This window comes from Sorghum bicolor, chromosome 1 (assembly GCF_000003195.3).
Source record: "Sorghum bicolor cultivar BTx623 chromosome 1, Sorghum_bicolor_NCBIv3, whole genome shotgun sequence".
NCBI lineage: Eukaryota > Viridiplantae > Streptophyta > Magnoliopsida > Poales > Poaceae > Sorghum > Sorghum bicolor.
Window position 1 is genome coordinate 62,770,657 of NC_012870.2, and position 21,036 is coordinate 62,791,692.

At 39.4% G+C, this 21,036-nt stretch overlaps 3 protein-coding genes across 5 annotated transcripts; 1 reads left to right on the forward strand and 2 right to left on the reverse strand.

Annotated features, from left to right (window-relative positions):
- On the reverse strand, positions 889 to 5,619 carry LOC8080415 (nuclear transcription factor Y subunit A-4). 2 transcript variants are annotated; one of them, XM_002467656.2, is made up of 7 exons: positions 5,463 to 5,619; positions 4,388 to 4,488; positions 4,161 to 4,305; positions 2,867 to 2,979; positions 2,717 to 2,785; positions 2,133 to 2,300; positions 889 to 1,537 (listed from the first exon to the last, which is right to left on the reverse strand). In XM_002467656.2, exons 2-7 carry the CDS (start codon positions 4,436 to 4,438, stop codon positions 1,154 to 1,156), a joined length of 930 nt encoding a protein of 309 aa, XP_002467701.1. In that variant the 5' UTR covers positions 4,439 to 4,488; positions 5,463 to 5,619; the 3' UTR covers positions 889 to 1,153. The 2 variants fall into 2 exon arrangements, with proteins under 2 accessions (XP_002467701.1, XP_021304968.1); XM_021449293.1 differs by having other exon boundaries at positions 4,388 to 4,491; positions 5,463 to 5,611.
- Positions 9,774 to 16,142, reverse strand: LOC8077056. 2 transcript variants are annotated; one of them, XM_002467657.2, is made up of 10 exons: positions 15,901 to 16,142; positions 15,306 to 15,349; positions 15,051 to 15,177; positions 13,852 to 13,984; positions 12,990 to 13,426; positions 12,036 to 12,354; positions 11,639 to 11,888; positions 11,442 to 11,531; positions 10,437 to 10,877; positions 9,774 to 10,333 (listed from the first exon to the last, which is right to left on the reverse strand). In XM_002467657.2, exons 1-10 carry the CDS (start codon positions 15,932 to 15,934, stop codon positions 9,977 to 9,979), a joined length of 2,232 nt encoding a protein of 743 aa, XP_002467702.2. In that variant the 5' UTR covers positions 15,935 to 16,142; the 3' UTR covers positions 9,774 to 9,976. The 2 variants fall into 2 exon arrangements, with proteins under 2 accessions (XP_002467702.2, XP_021306560.1); XM_021450885.1 differs by having other exon boundaries at positions 12,867 to 13,426.
- Positions 18,293 to 19,904, forward strand: LOC8077057 (protein SRG1). The gene is made up of 3 exons (XM_002465097.2): positions 18,293 to 18,667; positions 18,783 to 19,030; positions 19,121 to 19,904. Exons 1-3 carry the CDS (start codon positions 18,392 to 18,394, stop codon positions 19,737 to 19,739), a joined length of 1,143 nt encoding a protein of 380 aa, XP_002465142.1. The 5' UTR covers positions 18,293 to 18,391; the 3' UTR covers positions 19,740 to 19,904.

Here is a 21,036-nt window from a genome sequence, read left to right on the forward strand (position 1 = left end):
ATCCAAGCAGATAGAATCTGATGGGAGATTCTTATAATCTAACAATCAGCTTTTGAGAATTCAATTATACACCTCCATCCTATTATTTTGTTACATGTAAGCACACTTATCTATATGAACGTGTATGCACACACCCTATCCTAGACTCTAATGGGAGATTCTTATAATCTAACAATCTGCTTTTGAGGACTCAAATATACACCTCCATCCTAGTATTATTTTGTTACATGTACACACACTTACATAAATGAACATGCGCACACGCACACCCACACCCACACCCTATCCTTAGGTCAAAAAGTCATCATAGATATCCTGATCGATGGACATGTCATCCACTACTAGAAAGACCATCACCTTACAATCCCAAAATAAATCTAGAAAAATAACGAGCACTCACAAAAGTCTATTTAGAGATAATAAGCCATCACCTTACAATCCCAAAATAAATCTAGAAAAATAACGAGCACCCACAAAAGTCTATTTAGAGATAATAATTGTGAAAGACCTTCAACCACATATAACCTGTGTCTAGATCTACGGATCTAAATAGACCTCATTTTTTTTAATCCAGAATTCAAATTCTTGAATCACTATCTAGATTCTCATAATCTTTTGGATATTCAAACAAACCCTTAAACTGGTTGGTAATGTTTTGGCCAACCTAGGCTTCACATTATCAGTTATAAGTTAAAAAAAAAGCCTTCAAAACGGTAGCTGAAATTAATCAAAAGTTTAAGTTTTTGCCAAGCTGAACTTTGATATTAATTGTCGGCATGAAACCAGATAAGCGCAGCCTCGTGCCCTAATAAAAAGGTGAGATTTGAATCACAGCACTAGCAATGGATTGACAGTTCGATGATCCAGGTACAGTAGCAATCTTCCAGATTCTTCCAAACCACGATTACATTACTTGGTACAAGAAACATGAGATTATTTCTGTATCCACAACATATGAACAAGTAGCCCCTTCCTTGAGTTCAGTCATTCAGTCGCAATAAATAGAACCAAGTTATTATTATTAATCTGAAACAAGCTCCATATGAAAGTGAAAGCAAACTATTATAAGATACATCATAAGCCAAGGATGAGTTGCCACGGGCACACCGAAGTGCGCCAGTGATGATACCAGCACCCCCATGATCGAGGCTGTTCACCTCACGACAGGGGTGTGGTGGCGGACGCCATTGACAGCCATCTTTTCACCTCCGTTCTCCACGCGGAAGTTCATGCTGGGGAGGAAGTTAGCAGATGCAAAGCTGATGTGCTCTTGATGAGCCAGCATGCCACTCCCGTTTGAAACACTTGAGATCCCAGAGCTTGTCGAAGGCGAGTGAGATGTGCTGCTTTCAGTGCACAGGTCCCTGCCGAAGGCCATTTTGCTGATGCTGACTCTGCCTGTTGGAGTCTGAAGTGAAGGCAGAGCCTTCTGCTGCTGCTGCTGCTGCTCCTGGAGCTCCTTTTTGTTGAGGAAACGGCCTCCTGGTCCGCGGACTCGCTTCATTGCATGACGATGCCGAGATTCATGGAGATATGGCTGAGAAGTGAAGGGAAGGCAATTTTCACCCTGATTGATATACCCAGGAAAAATGTCCAAACTGTATGTATAACGGATGGATAAACAGAGATGGCCAAGGATAATCATACACGGAAGAAACAAAGTTGGCACAATTGAAGTGAAATAAAAAGTATATCTAGAAAGTAACATAAAGAATACAAGTTCCTACCATATCCAACTTAATCTGCATGACAGGAAAATGTTGACTGATGCTTCAGAAAAGAAGCACTATGTTATTCAGTAGCTGAATGTGACAACATAACTGAATAGAATAATTTCAGTACACAAAGACCCTAGTGAGAAAACATGGGTAGAACCATAGATGAATAAGAGGTAGACACATAATTATACTGTGAGAGGAATTTTAACATTATGGGCAAATAATTATGTGTCTTACAAGAGACACATAATTATGTAAGTTTCCTAGTTGCAATGAACTGGCTCTGATAACCATCTGAATGATCATGGAAGGTGTACTAAATAGTTTAGTAGTATAGTGCATTCCTATGTGTGCAAAATTATGAAACTTACAAGAGAAACCATTATGGGCAAATGTGAAGTGCTTTAGACTTACCTTCCGACCTTTCACCAGTTTATTTTGAGCCTCCAATTTTGCGCGTATTTGCCTCCTCCGGAGGATAGCATTGTATTGCTTTGCATTGACAAATATGGGTTCCTCTGCTGCAGGCCCAACAGGCAATGGTACCCTAGTGTTTGCTGCACCATTAATTTGGGGATGAACCTGCATGATATAATACATAAAGATTCCACACAGCAAATTCACATATTTACGTTTTTCTTACAAAACATGAAGAAATGGGCTTCATATTCACAATTGTCTCTATTAAATTGGACACACTTTTACCAAATTCCATAATTAAACTGGCCAGGCTATTTTTTTCCTTGCAAAAACTTAAAAATCCAACTATTTTGCCCACTTCCCATTTTCATTTGAATCTCAAAAACAATGTCTACACTGTCCACAGCATTTCAGAAATAAAATAACAAAGCACAAATGAAAGGTAGGAACAAAATGTTTCAGTAACTGAAATGTTAATAACTTAAGCAAAATACATGGATCATGTTTGTTATGTAACTTTACCATGCTAACTAGTATAAACATTGAAAATAGTGTAGAACTATAAAACATAGACTCACACTTCCATTTGAAGTGTATCCTGCCAACACCCCACCGTGATATGGATCAGCAGTATAAGAAGCACAAGCCTGGAAAAACAGTGGGTAACTGGAAAAACTAAATTTCAAGAATGGCTGAAGCACTGAAGATTAAAAGGTCAATTAGCTTACGAAAGACTGGCTGTAGTCAAACTTGTGAGGGGAAAAGGCAGCTTCCGGGCTACCAAAGGACAACAAAGACTTCACCATGCCCTGGTCCCGCTTTCCACAAATATCGTTGTTATCTGAGAGGGAGAACAAACCTGTTATACAATAAGCAAAGCAGTAGAGCTACATGGACAGTCTTGCTATCCATCTGTAGTGGTACAAATTAATAAATGATTTTTCATAACTGAAACAAGGAGTACATATTCGATTGCTTAGTAGATTTAGCATATCTACACAAATTGATAGGCCCTAATCTTTCAAGCAAGCATATCAGACAATCTTCTTACCTATCCTTGTAGCTAAATTATAATTATCTTCTTACTCTGCAACAAAAGTGTTCTCTCATGTAGTCTATAAGAATATGTCAAGAAATTTTGTGGTCTATTTAGATGTGTCAAGAGTATATCAGGCATAGCTAGATATGATAGTTTAGGATATATCCATCGGTTTCTTCATTCCCTAAAATTTCTTTTTTGAAACAACAGAAGCTAGACTACAGTAATTGATCAGCATGCATGACAGGTCCTCTACTTTAGTCTTTGGTGCATTGTACACATAATACATTCAGCTTTACTGCATTCTTGGGCTGCCATTAAGCTCGCACCTGATCTTGGATCAAGATAAGGGAGAGGAACAAGGTAGCAACACAGCCAAATACAATTCCAGGGTATTCAGGCTAGAGTGGACTAAGAACATACTGTACTCTGAGACTGTTGTCACTTCGCTTTACCAAATCATACCATAACCTATCATTGCAAGTACAAAAAGGAAATGGCATTTCAATACAGCATACCTAGAATGATTTAACAGCAAGTAGAAGATTCTGAAAAAAAAGCTTAAACACATCGGAGAGGAGAAAGACAATTGCAGTAACCAACTAACCATTTATAATACATATTTGATAGTATAGAACTAATTTCAATGTGGAATACTATATCAGTGTCGCAGTGAGAATGGCCAAGACTGCAAAGTTTTAGAAGAATGGCCAAGATTGCATCACAACTTGTGATCATTACTTAGTCTTAAAGTTTACAACTCAAACACTACTGAGGGTAGTCAGAACTTAAATTCAATCTAGTATGAGGACAAGTTTTAATACTTTATATGTACAAATGTATAATTATACTACAACAGCCATATCTGTAACAATATGCAAACCTAGGGTAAAATCTCGAATATGTTCTCCGTAAAAAAATCTCAAATTTAAAATCATAAAATGTTCATAAAAGATGTAATGACGCTTAAGGAAATGTTTTACCAGATTGTGTTGGTGTGCGTTGTCCATTGAGACTACTGTCAGATAAGTCTTGCCGAGACTGCTCAGATTTGGATGATGAAGAGTCTATATCAGAGTTGCTACGAACTAACTGCTTTAATGAATAGCCATTCCCAGACAGGAAATCCTAATTCACAAAAGTGGCTTGTTATCCATTATCGAAGATCCTGTAATTCATAACCCAAGTACTACACCAAACTTCTACTCACATAGTTGGGCATGGGATGGAATGGATCACCATCCATTTCTCGCAGAAGCATTGTCGCTATCGGATCGCATCACTCAATCTCTAGAAACATTTTGCTTCTTGCTGCTTTAATAACAGAAAAGATATTCAGAACAAATTGCTGACACAATTATAGATCAGCTGAAATGCCACTCAGGCACACAACAATGCCAAAGTAATAGTTAAAATTGTGGAAGATTGAATTTGGTTATTCATTCTCTAACAACATGGCTATAAAATAGATAGAACAAACACTAAAATATAGACAGAAAAATAAAATAAATTGAAGGAACATTGTGAGGCATCGGTCACCTCATTAACAGATAGTGTTCATTTGTCATCTTTGTAATATTTAGCCTAGCTATACTTAGTCCAGGATAAGCATAGCTTCTGAATGGCAATACATGCCAGGCTACAAAAGAAGAGAGTATAACAGTGCCTGCAACTGCAGGTCTAGAGTCGAACACATGAATTTGCTGTTAGTGATAATTTAGTATATTCAGTGTGATAACAATTTAACTATCGTACAACTGACAACGCACTACACTTCCTTCAGGTCAATTTTCAGATTACCATAAGATTCTTTGGAATTATACTAATTCATTCAAAGTAATACCTAATCTGTACGCGTCCATGTTTTGGAGACCTATCATTAACCAGGGGAATAACAACTGAAATTCCAATCAGAACATATTTGACACAGATCACACAAACCATGCTGGTAATGGAACATAACGCAACAAAATATGAAAAACGACACACTGCCCGTCCAAGTTTATCCTAAAGTTCTCACGAAAATAGCTTAAATAATACCAAATCGGCAAAAGTGAAGTCCCAACCAAGTTCTAACACCATGGAAGACTCGTGTTCTTGTTCTATTGCCGAACCAAGAAAAAAAAAAGAGTAGCGGAAGCCAGGATAGGCAAGAACCAAATCCACACAAAACTGCGGAGGAAGCTTTGACTGCTTGAGACCAAAGCAAGAATCCACTACAGGAAAGATTCACCGGCTAGAAACAGCAAATCTGACGTGACTAAAGACGAAGCAGCAGGAAGTACCTCTCCGTCCTCGCGTCAATCTAGTCCCCTTCTCTCTCTCTCTCTCTCTCTCTCTCCAGTACCCCTCCTAGTCCAGGAAAGACTATGGAGGCACTCCGGAAAGGCCCTCCCCCGCAGCCAAATATGTATTCGTTGTATATATATTTTTGTTGGGTTCTTCTCTCTCCTTTTTCTGTTTTTGGGTTAAACAAATATGATCTGTCACACTCTCATCACTATCATACATCACCCGCCAGTAAAATTGCTAGACACACGGGGCATAGGAGCAACATGTTATGCACGTTCTTTTATTTCTTTTAAAAAGTAATATTATAGGGTGTTTAGTTCTCCTTTAATCCAAAAAATTTGGATTTTAGTTCATTATTTTGCATAATGAAATTAAACACCATGCAATTTTTTTGACCAAATAGGTGTCATTCTTATTTTGGATTTTGGCCTCAGGAGACAAAAAAAAAGCCCAAAAGAACCTCAAGAGGCCATAACATGGACAATAAATTTTGTATTTTAAATAAAACTAAACATAACCCTGAAAATTTTGGTATTTTGCATTTCATCATTGCAAAGTAGTTGACATTTTGCATTTTGCACTCCATTTGGAACTAAACGTACCCTTAATATTATTATCATGGCTAGATAGTTAGAAGAGATATGATTCTTATAACTTTTTATTTTTAAAATCATAAAACGTTTTCACTTTTTTAGATACATTTTTTTATTATGTATCTAGACGTGCATAACAAAAGCTATGTACCTATAAAAGTCAAAACGTCTTATAATTAGAATACTATTGAAACTTCCAAAATAATCATACAACAATATGCACTTGTTCAATATGTAACTACTCTGTTTTGGCATATAATGATTTTTCGATTGTCCTAACCCAAACCATACTAACTTTGACCAAATTTATGTAAAAAAGTAATATTTATGATGTCAAATAAGTTTTATTAGATATAATATGAAATTTATTTTTATAATTTATCTTTTTGATGTGGTAGGTGTTACTCCTCTTCTCTATATTTTTTTTATCATACTTAAGATGATTTGAGTTGTAACAACTGACAAACCATTATTATTTGAGGACTGACGAGAGGTATAGGTCAAAGAAGTGTTATTTAAACAACTACACATAATAGATTGACCAAACCATAAAAGAATGTCTTTGTTTTTTTGCTAAAACAGAAGGAGCCACATCTTATCATCACTCGAGCTCCAATGTGATTAACTCACAATTTTAGGTAGGTAGGTGAGTGGCGGATAAGAAGATTTTTCTGCTCTGTATCGTTGGAGGGGCAAAACTGGAATCAAATACTCCTTGTCCTTGAGCAAAAGCACAAACATGGCAGGTTGGGGGTCATTATCGAAAGCGACACCAACGAGATTTGTTAACGCGCCACACGTAATGGTAGGGACAAGAAGTCGTAGATCAACGTTATGGTGGGTGCCATTGGGAGAGGGGCCCCCAAACAAAGACGGCACTATCAGACGCACGGGGGAAAAGACTGTTAAAATTTAAAGTTGCACAAATTTAAATTATATATCCTTAGTGCTAATTGTTCATTCCTTATTAATATTCATGTAAAAATGATTTGCTATAGACAACACGGTACAACACATGTGTAAAAAGTGAATAATTACCATGGTTTTGATATTTTTTGGCTTAGCTACTAAACATCTTGTGCAATTTGATTCTTGCTTCAATTGTACTGTATGGACAATTATCTAATAAATCGGAAAGGGATCGCTAAAAACCGATGAATTGGTTAGGAAAAGGTATTGCATATTAGAGATGAAAAGTGCAGAAAGTGTAAACTGAAATGTCATTTTGTTTATGCTTATAGAAAAAAAAAATGAAACCTTTGGGAGTGTGAGAGTGAAGCAGGGATAAATAGTGAAAATGTTGTGGACTTATTTCATCAAGTGCTCATAAAAGTAATGCCCCAAACAGAGTCTCAACTTTTGCGTAGCTAAGTTACTTTTATTTAATCTTTTATATGAAATGGTGAAACTATTTTCCAAAAGCGCATAACTCTTAACAGAAGAGGAATTCATGTACCTTCCTGGATCTCGTGGATCTCATGGATCAGGAATGATATACCCAAGCACAAAAACTGTTTTGTTAACGCCTAGATTTTTTTTCCTCACAGGTGGTTCATTAGTGGTTGGCATTAGTAGAAATAGACATGTAGGCCCATTAATAAGAACCACCAATATAAACATATCTATATATTGCTGTTGTTCTTAAGAAAACCACCATTGTAAATAATCCTAGCTTTTTCAATCACATTTTATATATCGTTGCAAACAACTGACAAGTCTCTCAGAGATGGAAAGATCAGAAACATCAAACATATGTGTTGACATGTCCCGCTTCATTATGCATAAAATTGTTCATAGCGGAAGGAACTATTTAGATGAAACCTCTGAGTTAGCACAACCAGAACGCAGAGACCTTCATGATTTTGCTAGGCTAGATTTGAATAAAGATGATTATTAGTGAACTGTAAGGCTTGATGCAACATATGAGCTGAAACCTTGGATATATACGCTCTGCTTGATGAACACTTGATCAATGACTATAGTATAGTGGAATATGTGTTGTGCTTGCAGATACATGAATATATAATTATACGTTCAGTAGCCATTAATTAACAACAGTTGTTGCCGGTATTATGGTTCTACACAGTAACTCGTGAGTGAGAACGCTGCCCGCAGCTCGCAGCAGCGGTAGCGGTAAGCCTGCCGAATAGGCCATTGTCCAGACGCCTCTCTTGTATTACACAAACCACACGTGTAAATTGATTTGATACTAATGGTAGATTTAGCGGTTCTCAAGCTGACACCAATAGAATATCATCAGTTCTACTAGCCTTTCACACCGGCGGTTCATATAAAAGACACTAAAGTTACGAAGTGTCACAGGTACAACAAAACTGACAGTATAGAAACCGTTTTCTTTACTGGCCATACTTCCAGCAAAACAGTATATAGCAAAAAAAAAAAAAAAAGTCACAGAACCATCATACTTTGCTGTCAGTTTCAAAATGCAGGCTATTTTAGTTTCTTATGGAGTCAATTTAAATTGGATTAAGTTTATAAATATCTACACTATCAAAATAGTTTTATTCGATTCACTGTGTCTGCTTTACATTTGTTGACAAAACCAAAATGACCTATATTTTAGAAACGAAGTGTGCCTCCTCTACCTTAGCTTACTCGATTTATAAATCCTACCAATGCAGATGATTATAGTTCACCTCTGAGTTTTGCCATATTCATCGCTCGTCAGGTTGGTAAAGGCATGTAAAGCCAAATGTTGTGCCCTCCCATCTCTAACAAGTAACAAGCTTGAATGCTTGATCTCTTTGTTTAAGAAGTAACGAGAGGATAAGATCAAACGCCTTTTAGTGCATGTGCACACTCATTGGACTTCCTTTTTTTTTTCTTGGAAAACCTGGACAACGGCATCTTGTCACATGCCGTTTCAACTGTCCATCTACAATTGTTGGATGCACTCATCTCGGTGCGGAGGTGTTGCAAGCCAGCACACTGTTGTAGGTGATTCAAGACATGCGTGCATGATTACAGTGTAAATTTAACTAAAATAAATATTTTAGGTCAGATCTGGGTCAAGAAAATTTTTGCTAGGCAGCAGAATCTATGCATAGGCCTACCCACTAAGGAGGCTGGGCAGACTAAATTCCAGAGTTGTGAGTCTTCTACTTTTGAGAAGTAGCTAGCATCTACACTTACGAACTGATCTGTTGGTTGGGGCTTCCATAAGTTAGAACTTATCCATCTGAGTTAAAATTCTCGACTTAGTACAAATGCTCATATTTTTCTAAATTTATTTCAAAATTTAACCATCAGACAGCAAGACACCTATAGTAAAGAGCATTTTTCTAAATTTATTTCAATATTTAACCGTCGGACAGCAAGACACCTATAGTAAATTTATGAATTTTAAGATATGTCGGCTCCGTCTTTCGGAGGTGCTCATAGGGATAGATTTACTAGATTTACTTACATGTTCATAGAGGTGTGAGTGCATGCATATTATGAACATCTATGTTGTACTGTATAATAATTCTTAAAAAAAAAAGCTAGCATCTACATTTTGGATAACTTTGACAGCCCAAGGTATTACTTTAGCAGTGATGCAATGCAGCATAATGTTACTATGCCAGATTTTTCTTTTGTTTGAGCTGAAGCTTTTTCTGGGTGAGCTTAGGCTTCTGCGACTGCCATCTATCAAATGGCAATTCAGTGTTATTACTTTTATAACAAAATTTTGGAACAAGAAACTGGAAGAAAACAGTAAACACTAAGGCAGATATTCTTGAAAATCACAACGGCACTATAAAATGGTTTCCCCTTTTATCACAAAAACAAAAACAAAAAACCTGGTATTCATCAGGTCTATCCTGCATATTACAGCATGGCACTTCAATTAGGTTCTCTCTCAACACGGAACCGAAATTTCACTTATCCAATCATAGAAGCACGCCAAAATCTCAAAAGGATTGGGTGGTCCACTGGTTCTGTTGAAATGCTCCTACTTGACTACCAGGAACCATGGCAGCCATGTCCAGGCCTAGATTTCCTGCCAATGGCGGTGCGCCTGGCTGATGTACCATGGCCTGCGGGTTCTGCACCATCGTCATTGATGTTGGGTGCAGTGCATGCGCAAAGCTCGGGTACTGCAAGTGAGCAGGATGGGAAGGGGCCGGGTTGAAGGCGGTGTGGCCACTATGTGGTGGTAAGTATGCCGCATGGGGGGACACTGGTTGTCCCACCATATTGTAGAACGGTGCAGATGGCATATTGGCACTCTCTCTATGACCTTGAAACCATACATCTGCTGTTTCAACCTGACAGTCACGGAAAATAAAAGGCTATAGTCATGCTTACATATTACAATGGAACAAAGAACCTTGAGAAGTAGTTAATGGTCCAGAACAGAGTTCACACTACCTGTGGATTCGGTGCATAGAGGCTGTTGTCCTTGTATTTACTCATATTGGTATCCTCAATAGCACCTGTGCCGCCAATTACACCGTTACTGACAGGGTAACCATTATGATTTGCATAGCCATATCCAGCAGGGGCTCCTTGAAACACTTGCTTATACTGATGGTTTGATCCATATTTCATGCCATTAGCAGATAGTTGTGAGGCTCCATTAGGCATCACCACATAGCTGCTGGTGTGTGGCAACTGAGGAAATGCAGGGTTGCTTGAATAGTTTGGGACAACCATTGGAGACCCAAACTGTGGTGAGAAAACTTGCCGATATGGCAAAAAGTTTGGATAATGAGGTACTTGGAATTGTTGAGAAAACATCTGGGGCACTGGTTGTTGAGTTGCTGTAGATGCAGGTAACTGATAGGCATTTACAGAATGTAAAACCATGGCCTGCCGACATAACCTCACATAAGTTGTCGTAAAGCCTAGCCAATGAACATAGGCCTGGGGCAATGGATAAGCACTAGCAACAGAATCCAGATACTAGCATGATAATTGCTCATGCAGGTTAAGAGCCAACAGCCACGCATCATAAAACCTCTGAAAAGACATACTAGCCTAGAGTGTAAAAGTAAGGAAATAAGGCAACTAAATATACATTCCATCTGGCACTCCATTGCAAAAACTTAGTTGTATAGGTGCACTTGATGTTCGTAAAGGTTACTGCAGGTCCGAATATGTACTAATAGTAATAGGAGTGCAAGTCCCTGACAGCTAGATGCTAATAGGTTCTTATAGGCAGGTTCTCGAATAAATCTTAATAATGCTAAACAATGCAAATTTTATTAATAGCAACTATAAACCTACAAAAGGAAGATCCCGTGAGTGAAGAAGAAAGCAAAAGACAGTCAATTTCAACCTTTAAACTCTCACTTGAAAAGTTTGCAAACAAACGATCCAGATAAAATTACTGTTTCTAAACATATCAACCAGGAAACAGAATGTTGATCTTACCTCCGATGAATAAGCTATACTTTGGGCTGCTTCACCATCAACAACTTTAGTAATAAATGACATCCCATAACCAGAATCTGGCTCGTATGCCTGGTACATCATAAAGTGTAAGCTTAAGGGGAAAAAATCAAAAGTATATAAATGAGGAGTACACAGAAAGCAAATAAAATGTTGTCATATGTTTTCAAGTGAGTTACCTTAAAATTCTGTGTAGTTTCCTGATGCTGAAGTCGAGGTTGAGAATGTGTGACCTTGCTTGAAATCATCTCATTTGTCCCATACTCACCGACAACACCAGGAGTCCGAACCTCCACACACTCCGTCAATGACTGCTGATGTTCAGAAACTGAAACAGCAGACTCTGACTGTGGAAGTGGACTGCAGGAAACAACATTATCCATTCTACCATTAGGACGATCAGTTGATGTGGAATCCAAAGCTGCCAGGCTGTATGCAACAAACAAACAAAAGTCTCAATTTAAAGATGAAATAGTTTTAAGTAGACAATCAAGAAAAAACTGTCATATGGAAACACTGGAGCTGGTACAATTGCATCTTGCATGCTACAAAGTATTAGTCGAAAATGCTTCGAACCTTGAAGGGGAGTGATCATTCAGTTCTTCTTTAGCCACAATATCACAAGAGGCTGTTAAAGAAGCCTTTGGATCAATTTCAGATTCAAAAGAACCGAAGATGAAATGAGTTCTTTCGGAATCTGGTATCCTGATGTGCTCCGGTATAATGACATGTTCATGTGATACATTAGCATGTGAAAGCTTCTTAGACAAAGCAGACACTTCTGTTTTACTTCCATCATCAACAGGTGATGGAGCAGCAGGAGGTGCAGCAGTAACTGCATGACTGATAGAGCTGGGGCTTACTGATTTGGGCTTCCACTCCAAATGTGGGCTAACTGCATACGATTTTAAACATCAATTTGCTAGACCAAGGTAAACCAATAATAAAGATGGAAAAGCACAGTCTATCCCTCCAGAAATGCATATAAAAAAATTCCACATAGTTCCTTGATGACATTAAACAATTTTCTGATTTATTAAAGGCTGGTCAAAAGTTCAACAAATCTACAATGTAATCGTTTTCAGCGTGACACTGATAGCATCTAGCTTTTAAGTAGCTTAGGATAATGTGGTGCAAATGTAAAGAGAAAATATGGGTCTTATGGACGGGGAGTTCCAGAAAAAACGAAGGTTTACTCGGTGAATGCCTTATTAAATAAATCACCAATAATCTTCTCCATATAAGTATAATATGAACATGCATGTTCATTCATGATGTCTTACTCTTACGGAAAAAAATAATTATGTGTGACAAAAAATTGGATATAGGCCTCATAATCAAGCCATTTGTTTATTTATCAAAATATCAGGATTTGTCAACATATGAAGTTCCTGTGGAAATGCTAACCTTTTGTATGACTAACAACATGATGAGATTGCTTATTGCTCAAAGGTACAGGCAAATTAATACGGATATTTCTCAGAGAGACACTAGAGAGTCCAGATTGTTGCTCTTTTGAAGGATTATTACCCTTTGGTGCTGAAACCACTTTGACTAAGCCATTAGAAGCAGATGTGGTTGTTGCTGCACTATTAGATGGCCTTTGCCTAGCACCAACTACTCCAACTTCACGCTTTATGGCTCCAAATGTTCCAGCTGATTTAGAACCAGGAGAGGGTACATGGATTGGATCTGATGAAGAACAGCAAAGTTCAACACCAAAATTATTTTTCCCTGATGCTGCAGTGTCCACCGTGTTCTGGTTGCCCTTTCCAGAAACTGCAGGAGAACCAACCAATGATGATTGTCCCCCTTCAGACTGTTCTAACTTTATGACAATAGAAGGCTTGACTTCCTTATCATGGGCTTGAGTAGCACTTTTGATAACATTGTCAGCATGAGCTGCTCCATGCCCATTAGTATTGCAAGTAACCAAGTGTTGTTGGGCAGCTAGCTTTTCAGTTGAGCTTCAGAAACAGGATAACGACATATATGAACAGATGTGATACTGGTGAAAATGATGCAGCAAAGAAATAAAGCAGCTATCAGATCATAAAGCAGAGAAGCCAATAATGCTAGTAAACATATACTAAAGCAACGCAAACAGTAAATAGAAATATGTTCATCAAACTACTAAAAACATGAACAAATGAGGAATGCCACTTTGGGTGGGGGGGATCACATATACCGGACATACAAAAAGTACAAATAACACATATGGAAGAAAAGAGTGTGTAAGATTAAGAATCCACAGCTATATCCATAACTTTGTGTTATGCAATTATCTTGAAATAATCCAATATTTTCTAATCGTGAGTACCACCACAATTTTCCATTTTTTACATGGAAAGGAGAATACAAAGGGCCATAGAGGACGGCTGGCATACTCTACCTTTTATCTTTAACATTTGAAAAAGCACATTCATTGCTAGAATCACCATTCTGAGATGCTTCTGGCAAAGTCTCACTAACTTCTTTCAGTTTAATTCTGTTATCTTTGACGATACGGAATTCCTGCGTGACTCCTAAAAGTGTCCAATGTCAAAAGGTTAAAAGAAGCTTATTCCAAAATGCTGGATTAACACATAAATACAAGTGATGAATCATAATAACTTTTGTACTTCAATGTTTTAAACATATAACATAGGTGCTAGTTACTGATATACAACATAAGAATGAAGCATCTACTGCTACCTCAGAATATATAGTCATAACCACTGTAAAAAGTTAATAGATGTTACATAAGAATGCTACGCAAGTACAAGAGGTCAAGAGCTTCCATCTTGCCATAGTATCCACATATGTCAATGTTTTATCTAATCTAAGTAAATAATGTTCCATATGTTTTATGAAAACATGAGTGGTGGCTAGAAGGCTAAGAGCAGAAGCAAATAGGTTGCTAGGTTGAAAATAACTCATATGCAACAGTAGCAACAGTAAATATGAGCAAATAAAATAAAAAAAACTCTGGCTTTATGCAAAAAACGTGCTACACATTATAGACATCTGTTTTACAACCAAAAAATCACCATGCATGCCACAGGCTCACATAAGAAGATATCTTGCAAATTATTCTCAGAACAATCAGCATTAAAAATGCGAACTGGAGGATTAGTATGGCCAGCGATGGCTATACTTGAAAAATATATTACAGCCTTATAGGGTATTTTGCAAAGACCCTGTTTGGCACAGCTCCAGCTCCAAGAATTTGTGGAGCTGGAGCTGGACTGGCTGTTTGGATGAGTCATCTTGTTTTTATTTTGTAGACTAAATTAAAGGTTCAAACCACTTTATTTGGGCTACAAACTTAGATCTGACGTCGAAGTGCAAGCTACGGCCTTGACAAGCAAGGCCTAAGATGGTACGATTCATATCCGAGAAAATATCAGCTTGATCTTGGATTTACACAACCTAGAAAGCATAAATACAAATACGAACTATGGTGCATACTAAACAGGAGGCAATCTTCTGGCTAGGTCAAATTTCACATAATAATGCATCCAAAAGAACTGCAGGAAATATACCCTGCTGTTATTTATGAAACTAAAACATGCCATTTTATTTTGTAGCATGTTGCATACGGAGGTTTACCAGGCAATGAACTCCGAGAGTAGCCTCCTCTAGTAATATTTCTATTGAAAACTCTTCCAGGTCTTGCCCATTCTGTTTTCCTTTCTTTTTGCACCCTGATAGCATTCGAGCCTTGCTGACTTGTGTTCTGCAATGGCAGAACAAACTAAGCGTGAGATGGGACATGGTAACAGTAGCTACAACTCTTTTGGATGATATTTCAATAAAAAACAAACTCCCAGACAGAACAGCAGCGACTGGGAAAATAACACATACCTCTTTATTGCTGTCATGGCGCTTTGCGCCGTTATGACAATAATCTGCATGGGACATCAAGCAATAGTTAGCACTTGTGCCATTCCAAAACACTGAATGTGCTCATAGTCGCAGAACAGAAGAAAACATCTATCCCCTAAAGATCAATGCTCCAATGCATAGAGTAAATTTCTAGGCCCTAGCATTAACAATTCTTATTCCTGACTCTATCCCCGTGTTTGCAAATTTCTCAGGTAACACAGTGCACGGAGGTGCAGCTCGGGCTGAAAATTCACAATAAGGCGGTAATACTAGTGAATGGTACTTTAGGTTAATTATGCCACAGGGCAGTGTCGGGTGAATGCAACACACGGAGACCAATCTCGCGCACAAGCACAATCAGGACAACCGAATCACAATGGGGTTTATAATATCCCACAGTGGGCAGTGCCACAAGCCAACAACGCGAATTCGCCATAACTAAACAGATGGATCGGAGTATCCATCCATCCCTCGCAGGACAGGACGTAGGGCTACGTCCCGATCGCTATTAGTTCGAGAAAGAGAATTTCAACAAATTATTAGAGCGCGCAATCCGAAGAAGGCTAGGGCTCACCGACGAAGCCGGAGGGGCCTCCCCTCGACGCCATTACAGGAGACGAGAGGAGGGGGGAGAGGGCGACGACGACAAAGCCGAGTCCGGCGTGTGTGGTCCCGCTGGACGGAGGGAGGGAGGCGGCGGGCGTGGGGCAGGGGAGGCGGCGGGGCGAGGAGGGTTCTGGCCTACGGCGGCGCGGGAGGCGGAGGCAGAGGGATGGCTGCAGCGGTGGGGTTTTCGCCTTGGCCCTTGGATGACGATGGCGTGCGAATGCGAATACGATAATCAGACTTTTGATGGGGGAGGTGTAATGATTGGGCCTTGAGCCCAGACATCTCAAGGCCCAAATGTATATTGCAAACTTGGTTGGGCCGGTAAAGATGTGTATTTTCATCTCTATTTCTTCATCACCAACTACTAATAACGTTTTCTCCTAAAAAAAAACTACTAATAAAACGAATATCGATCCCTTTCTACAAAAACAAATATCCCAATTCTGTTTAGAAATGTTTCTCCGTTGAAGTAGAATTACTTGCAAAATTCAGTTAAATCATTTATTTTTTTTTTGTGAAAAGTTAAATCATTTAGTTATTAATTCATATTCTCGATCAAATGAGCTAGTATCACTATAAAACTATTTGAATGATTCTCATTTTTAGTTCAGAACATAGAAATGTCTTTCCATGTTCTATCAAAAAATCAATTTACTAAAAACAAGGTTTAGTTCAGATTCTCTTGAATACAGCATGATTCAGAACTGATTCCTGTAATAAAAAAGTATCTTAGGATTTGTTTGGTATAGCTCCTTCCACTCCAGATTTTGCTATGAAGCTGGTTCTCAAAGAGAAGTGATTCTCTGACTGAAAATGTTTTTTATGATTTTATCTTTGCATTCAGTGACTCTGCCGGATTATGTATCGAAGCAGATCCTTCAATATATAAGTGATTCTCTGGCTGAATATATTTTACTATGATATTCTAGGATAAAAATCTATGCATATAGTGACTCTGTGCTCCACATTTTCTATCAAGATAAAAGTGATTCTCTAATGAAAAATATTTCTCTAAGATAAACTTTTTGCTTACAGTAACTCTATATGTGAAGTGAATCAATAGAAGCTGCATTTTTTAGGTTCTTAGTCCCTCTAGTTCATCTTTAAAAAATTAATCTACAAACTCAGTGTAAAATCACTTGGATTGAGCCACTCTTGGATCGAGCCTACAAGCTACACGTCGCAGCACATGCTGGATTAATTATCTCCTGTCTTTCTTACACTCAAATAAACATATACACAACAGTCACTCATCATCTTATACTCCTATAAAACTAAACCCCACTATCTATTTCTCTCAATATATAAGTTGTCTAACTAAGCAACCTACTATCACAATATGTAAGTTGTCCAACTAAGCAACTCACTATCATATACGATTAAAAATCCACTAGCCCTTGCAATTATAGTGTCCACGTCAGCAAAGTCACTATATTTCTTTCAATATGCTAGCTGTCCAACTAAGCAATACATTATCACATACAACTAAAATCCACTAGTCATACAATTGTAATGTTTACGTCAGCAAGACACATAAGTATTTTGTTTGTCCACGTCATCATGCCACGTAATCTACTATAATCTGCATTCCTACGCGATGGACATTATCCTAGTTTAAATTGAATCATTGTCACGTCAAATTCCCATGCGTGTTTAATCCTTTGCCGCAATAGCACTTTTTATGGACCTTAAAATTTATTTAATTTAAGGTCGAGGCAAACCCAATTAAATCTAACAAAAAATAACTTATTTCAGTGCCATAAGCACCGCATGACAAATTGTACATCCCATGCAACATAAAGGGTATTTTTTTCTGGCAGTGTCTACGTACTATGTATAGCACAGCTCAAAGCTAATAGTATTAAAGAGCAAAGTTACTTCCCAAAGTTTCCTCGTGTCTCTATTAATCTGTATTCTCATGAGTTAGAATCATGCATGCGGATGGCACGACCATTTACAAATCTTCGAGTCATAAATCGTTCAAAGTGACCACACAAGTTTCCGTTTCATCGCATAAGCACGTTTGATCAAACTAAAATTGCGTAACATCACATGGTACGTCAGCCGATTGTTGTTAAATACAGTAGGTCCACCAACTTCAGTGGGCTCTGTGTGTACAAAACTGTAAATATATCCTTGTAAATCAAGCGTAGTTCATTTACACCAGTTAACCTTTGTTGAACTTGAACGCATCTGCACTCTTTCACATCTGATTGCGAATTTGCGATGCAAAGTCTACACACCTGCAGCGTGTCTTAAATTTTTAAAGTGTTTTGAGTCATTGAGTGGGCATGGACGGGAATCAGACGCGTGACACAAAAAGTTAGTAACTTGAGGGCTGGTGTGTATATATATTCTATATACATACACATAAAGTATGTAATGGTTGGACTCTTTGATGGTAAACTTATGCCGTGCCAAGCATAGTCGCAGGTAGGTACGCAGAAGAATCAACAATGGCGGATGCTGCTGCTACCGCCGGCAAGCTCTTCGGCAGGGAAAAGATCACGGACACCACCGTGACCTTGTTCGCCGAGTCCGCCAACAAGATCCCTGATGAGAGGTTCATCCGAACCAAGGAGGTCCAGGCTGCCGGCGCGGTCGTCGGTGAGGATGATGAGATGCCGCTGGAGCTGCCGGTGGTCGACATGGCGAGCCTCGTCGATCCGGACTCGTCGGCGTCGGAGACGGCAAAGCTTGGCTCCGCGTGCAGAGAGTGGGGTTTCTTTCAGGTGACGATCACATCGATCCATTTCCTTTCTCTCTCCCATAGTAATATGGTCTACTAGTCGATCGATATTCGTATGACACGAGTGTAAGCACACGATCCATATGGATTTGTTGTAGCTCACCAACCATGGAGTCGAGGAAGCAGCGATGCAGCAGATGAAGGACAGCGCGGCAGAGTTCTTCAGGTCGCCGCTAGAGAGCAAGAACACGGTGGCCGTCCGAGACGGGTTCCAAGGATTCGGCCACCACTTCAACGGGGGTTCCAGCGAGAAGCTGGACTGGGCGGAGTGCCTGCTCCTCATCACGCAGCCACTCAAAGACAGGCGCATGGATTTGTGGCCGGCGACGAACCCACCCACGTTCAGGTACGCCCGACGCCGTGTGTCGTCAGGAATTTGCCTGTTTCGATTAGAGACGACGCCTGAACTGTTCCATGGATCCTCCTCCTCCTATAGGCATGCGCTTGAAAGGTACTCCGCGGAGATCAGAAATCTCGCAAGGCGCCTGCTGGGCTTCATGGCGACCGACCTCGGTGTCAGCCCGGCGGCGCTCCTAGGCGCCTTCTTCTTCGCCGCCGCCGGGACCGGGACCGGGACCGAGAACGACGACAAGGGGCAGAGCATGTCCATGCACCACTACCCTCCGTGGCGGCACCCGGAGAAGGTGCTGGGCATCGCGCCGCACACCGACACCCAGGCGCTCACCTTCCTGCTGCACGCCGACGACACGCCGGGGCTCCAGGTCAAGAAGGACGGCAGGTGGTTCCCCGTGCGGCCGCTGCCGCGGGGCGCCCTCGTCGTCAACGTGGGCGACATCCTCGACGTGCTCACCAACGGCGACTACGTCAGCGTCGAGCACCGGGTGGTGCCGGACGCCGAGAGGGGCCGAACCACCGTCGCCGTGTTCCAGGATGCATGTGTCCAAGGGATGGTGACGCCGCTCCCGGAGCTCCTCCTCGTCGATGGAGGCGACGCACAGGCACGCTACAGATCCGTCACAAAGCTCGACTACCTCAATGGCAGCGTCACAGCATTGGCCCAAGGGAGACGGTTTATTGACAGCCTCAGAAAGTAAACAACCGCACCAACTTCTAAGAGACCAATGCAGTCGTGTACTCGTGTGTGTGACTGTGTGTGTGTTGCTGTCCTGGATCTTATTTTTCTTCTTTTTCTCTAGATTTTAAATGTGGCCACGCCGTTCATACGTGAGTAATGAAATACTCTCTTCGTCTTGAATGAATTTAAACCATGTTTAGAGTTGTTACAAGGTTAGTCCCAACCATAAAACTACATGCAAGATAGTTTTCATACTTACTGATTAATATAGACACTATCCTTAGAAAGTCAAATAGAGAATATAATTTACCAACATTAATGGCCACATCCATAGCCAATGTTTATTTTTCATTTGTTTGAAAAACTTGTCACAAATCTTTATGAAGATCAACGCAGTTAAAAATTCAATCTCTCATCCAAAGATCATACCACATCAAGCGAGAATTGCATTCTTTCGTGGAATACATGCTTATACCAATACAAATAGGTTTTGGGTTATCTCGTGACTGGAAGCACTAATCTGCATGATGGAATCAAGTTTTTTCCTTCTGTCACCTGAAAAGCAAGTCTGAGCACTCTTTACCGCTTGGCAACAACAAAGTTTTTTCAAGCAAAGTATATACAAAGATGAAGTTCAAACATTACTCCTTGCAACAACAAAGTTACAAGCAAAATTGATACAAGCTGGAATCTTGTTCATATTATAAACCATCACAAAAGTTAAAATGCTAGACTCTATTAGCCTGAGAATAAACACTCTGTGGCTGCAGATAATATATATAGTTGAATATCCACTGGCCTACAGAATAATCCACTGACAAGTTAGCTTTGTAAAGACAGTAATATGGATCAATGTTAATAGGCAAGCTAGTACTACATGTAAATTGCTTGGAGAAGAATAAAGTTTTTTTTCGATAAGGAAAGCTTCACGGAGAAGAATAAAGTAGCCTGCTCATTTTTGCTTGAGAGTAACAACCTGCATCTATTGCTCATGCATTTTGCTTAGCTCGACAATAACAGTCTGCGTCTATATATATCTTAGATTTTGGTAAATGGCAGATAGCACAATAATATGAGTAGTGTTAGCATAAAATGTTTAGTTGTTATCACTAATTTCTGTCTATGTGTCATTTCCTTCCATGGATAGCAAGAGCAAGAACACCAGTTTACCATTCAACAGTTGAATAATATCCACTGACCAAGTTACCTTTGTAAAGTCTATATGACTATATTAAGAGGCAAGCTGCAACTAGGACGATTGCTAACGGGAAAAAAACAGCATGCAAACTTGAAATTTGGAGAAGAAAAGTTCTACA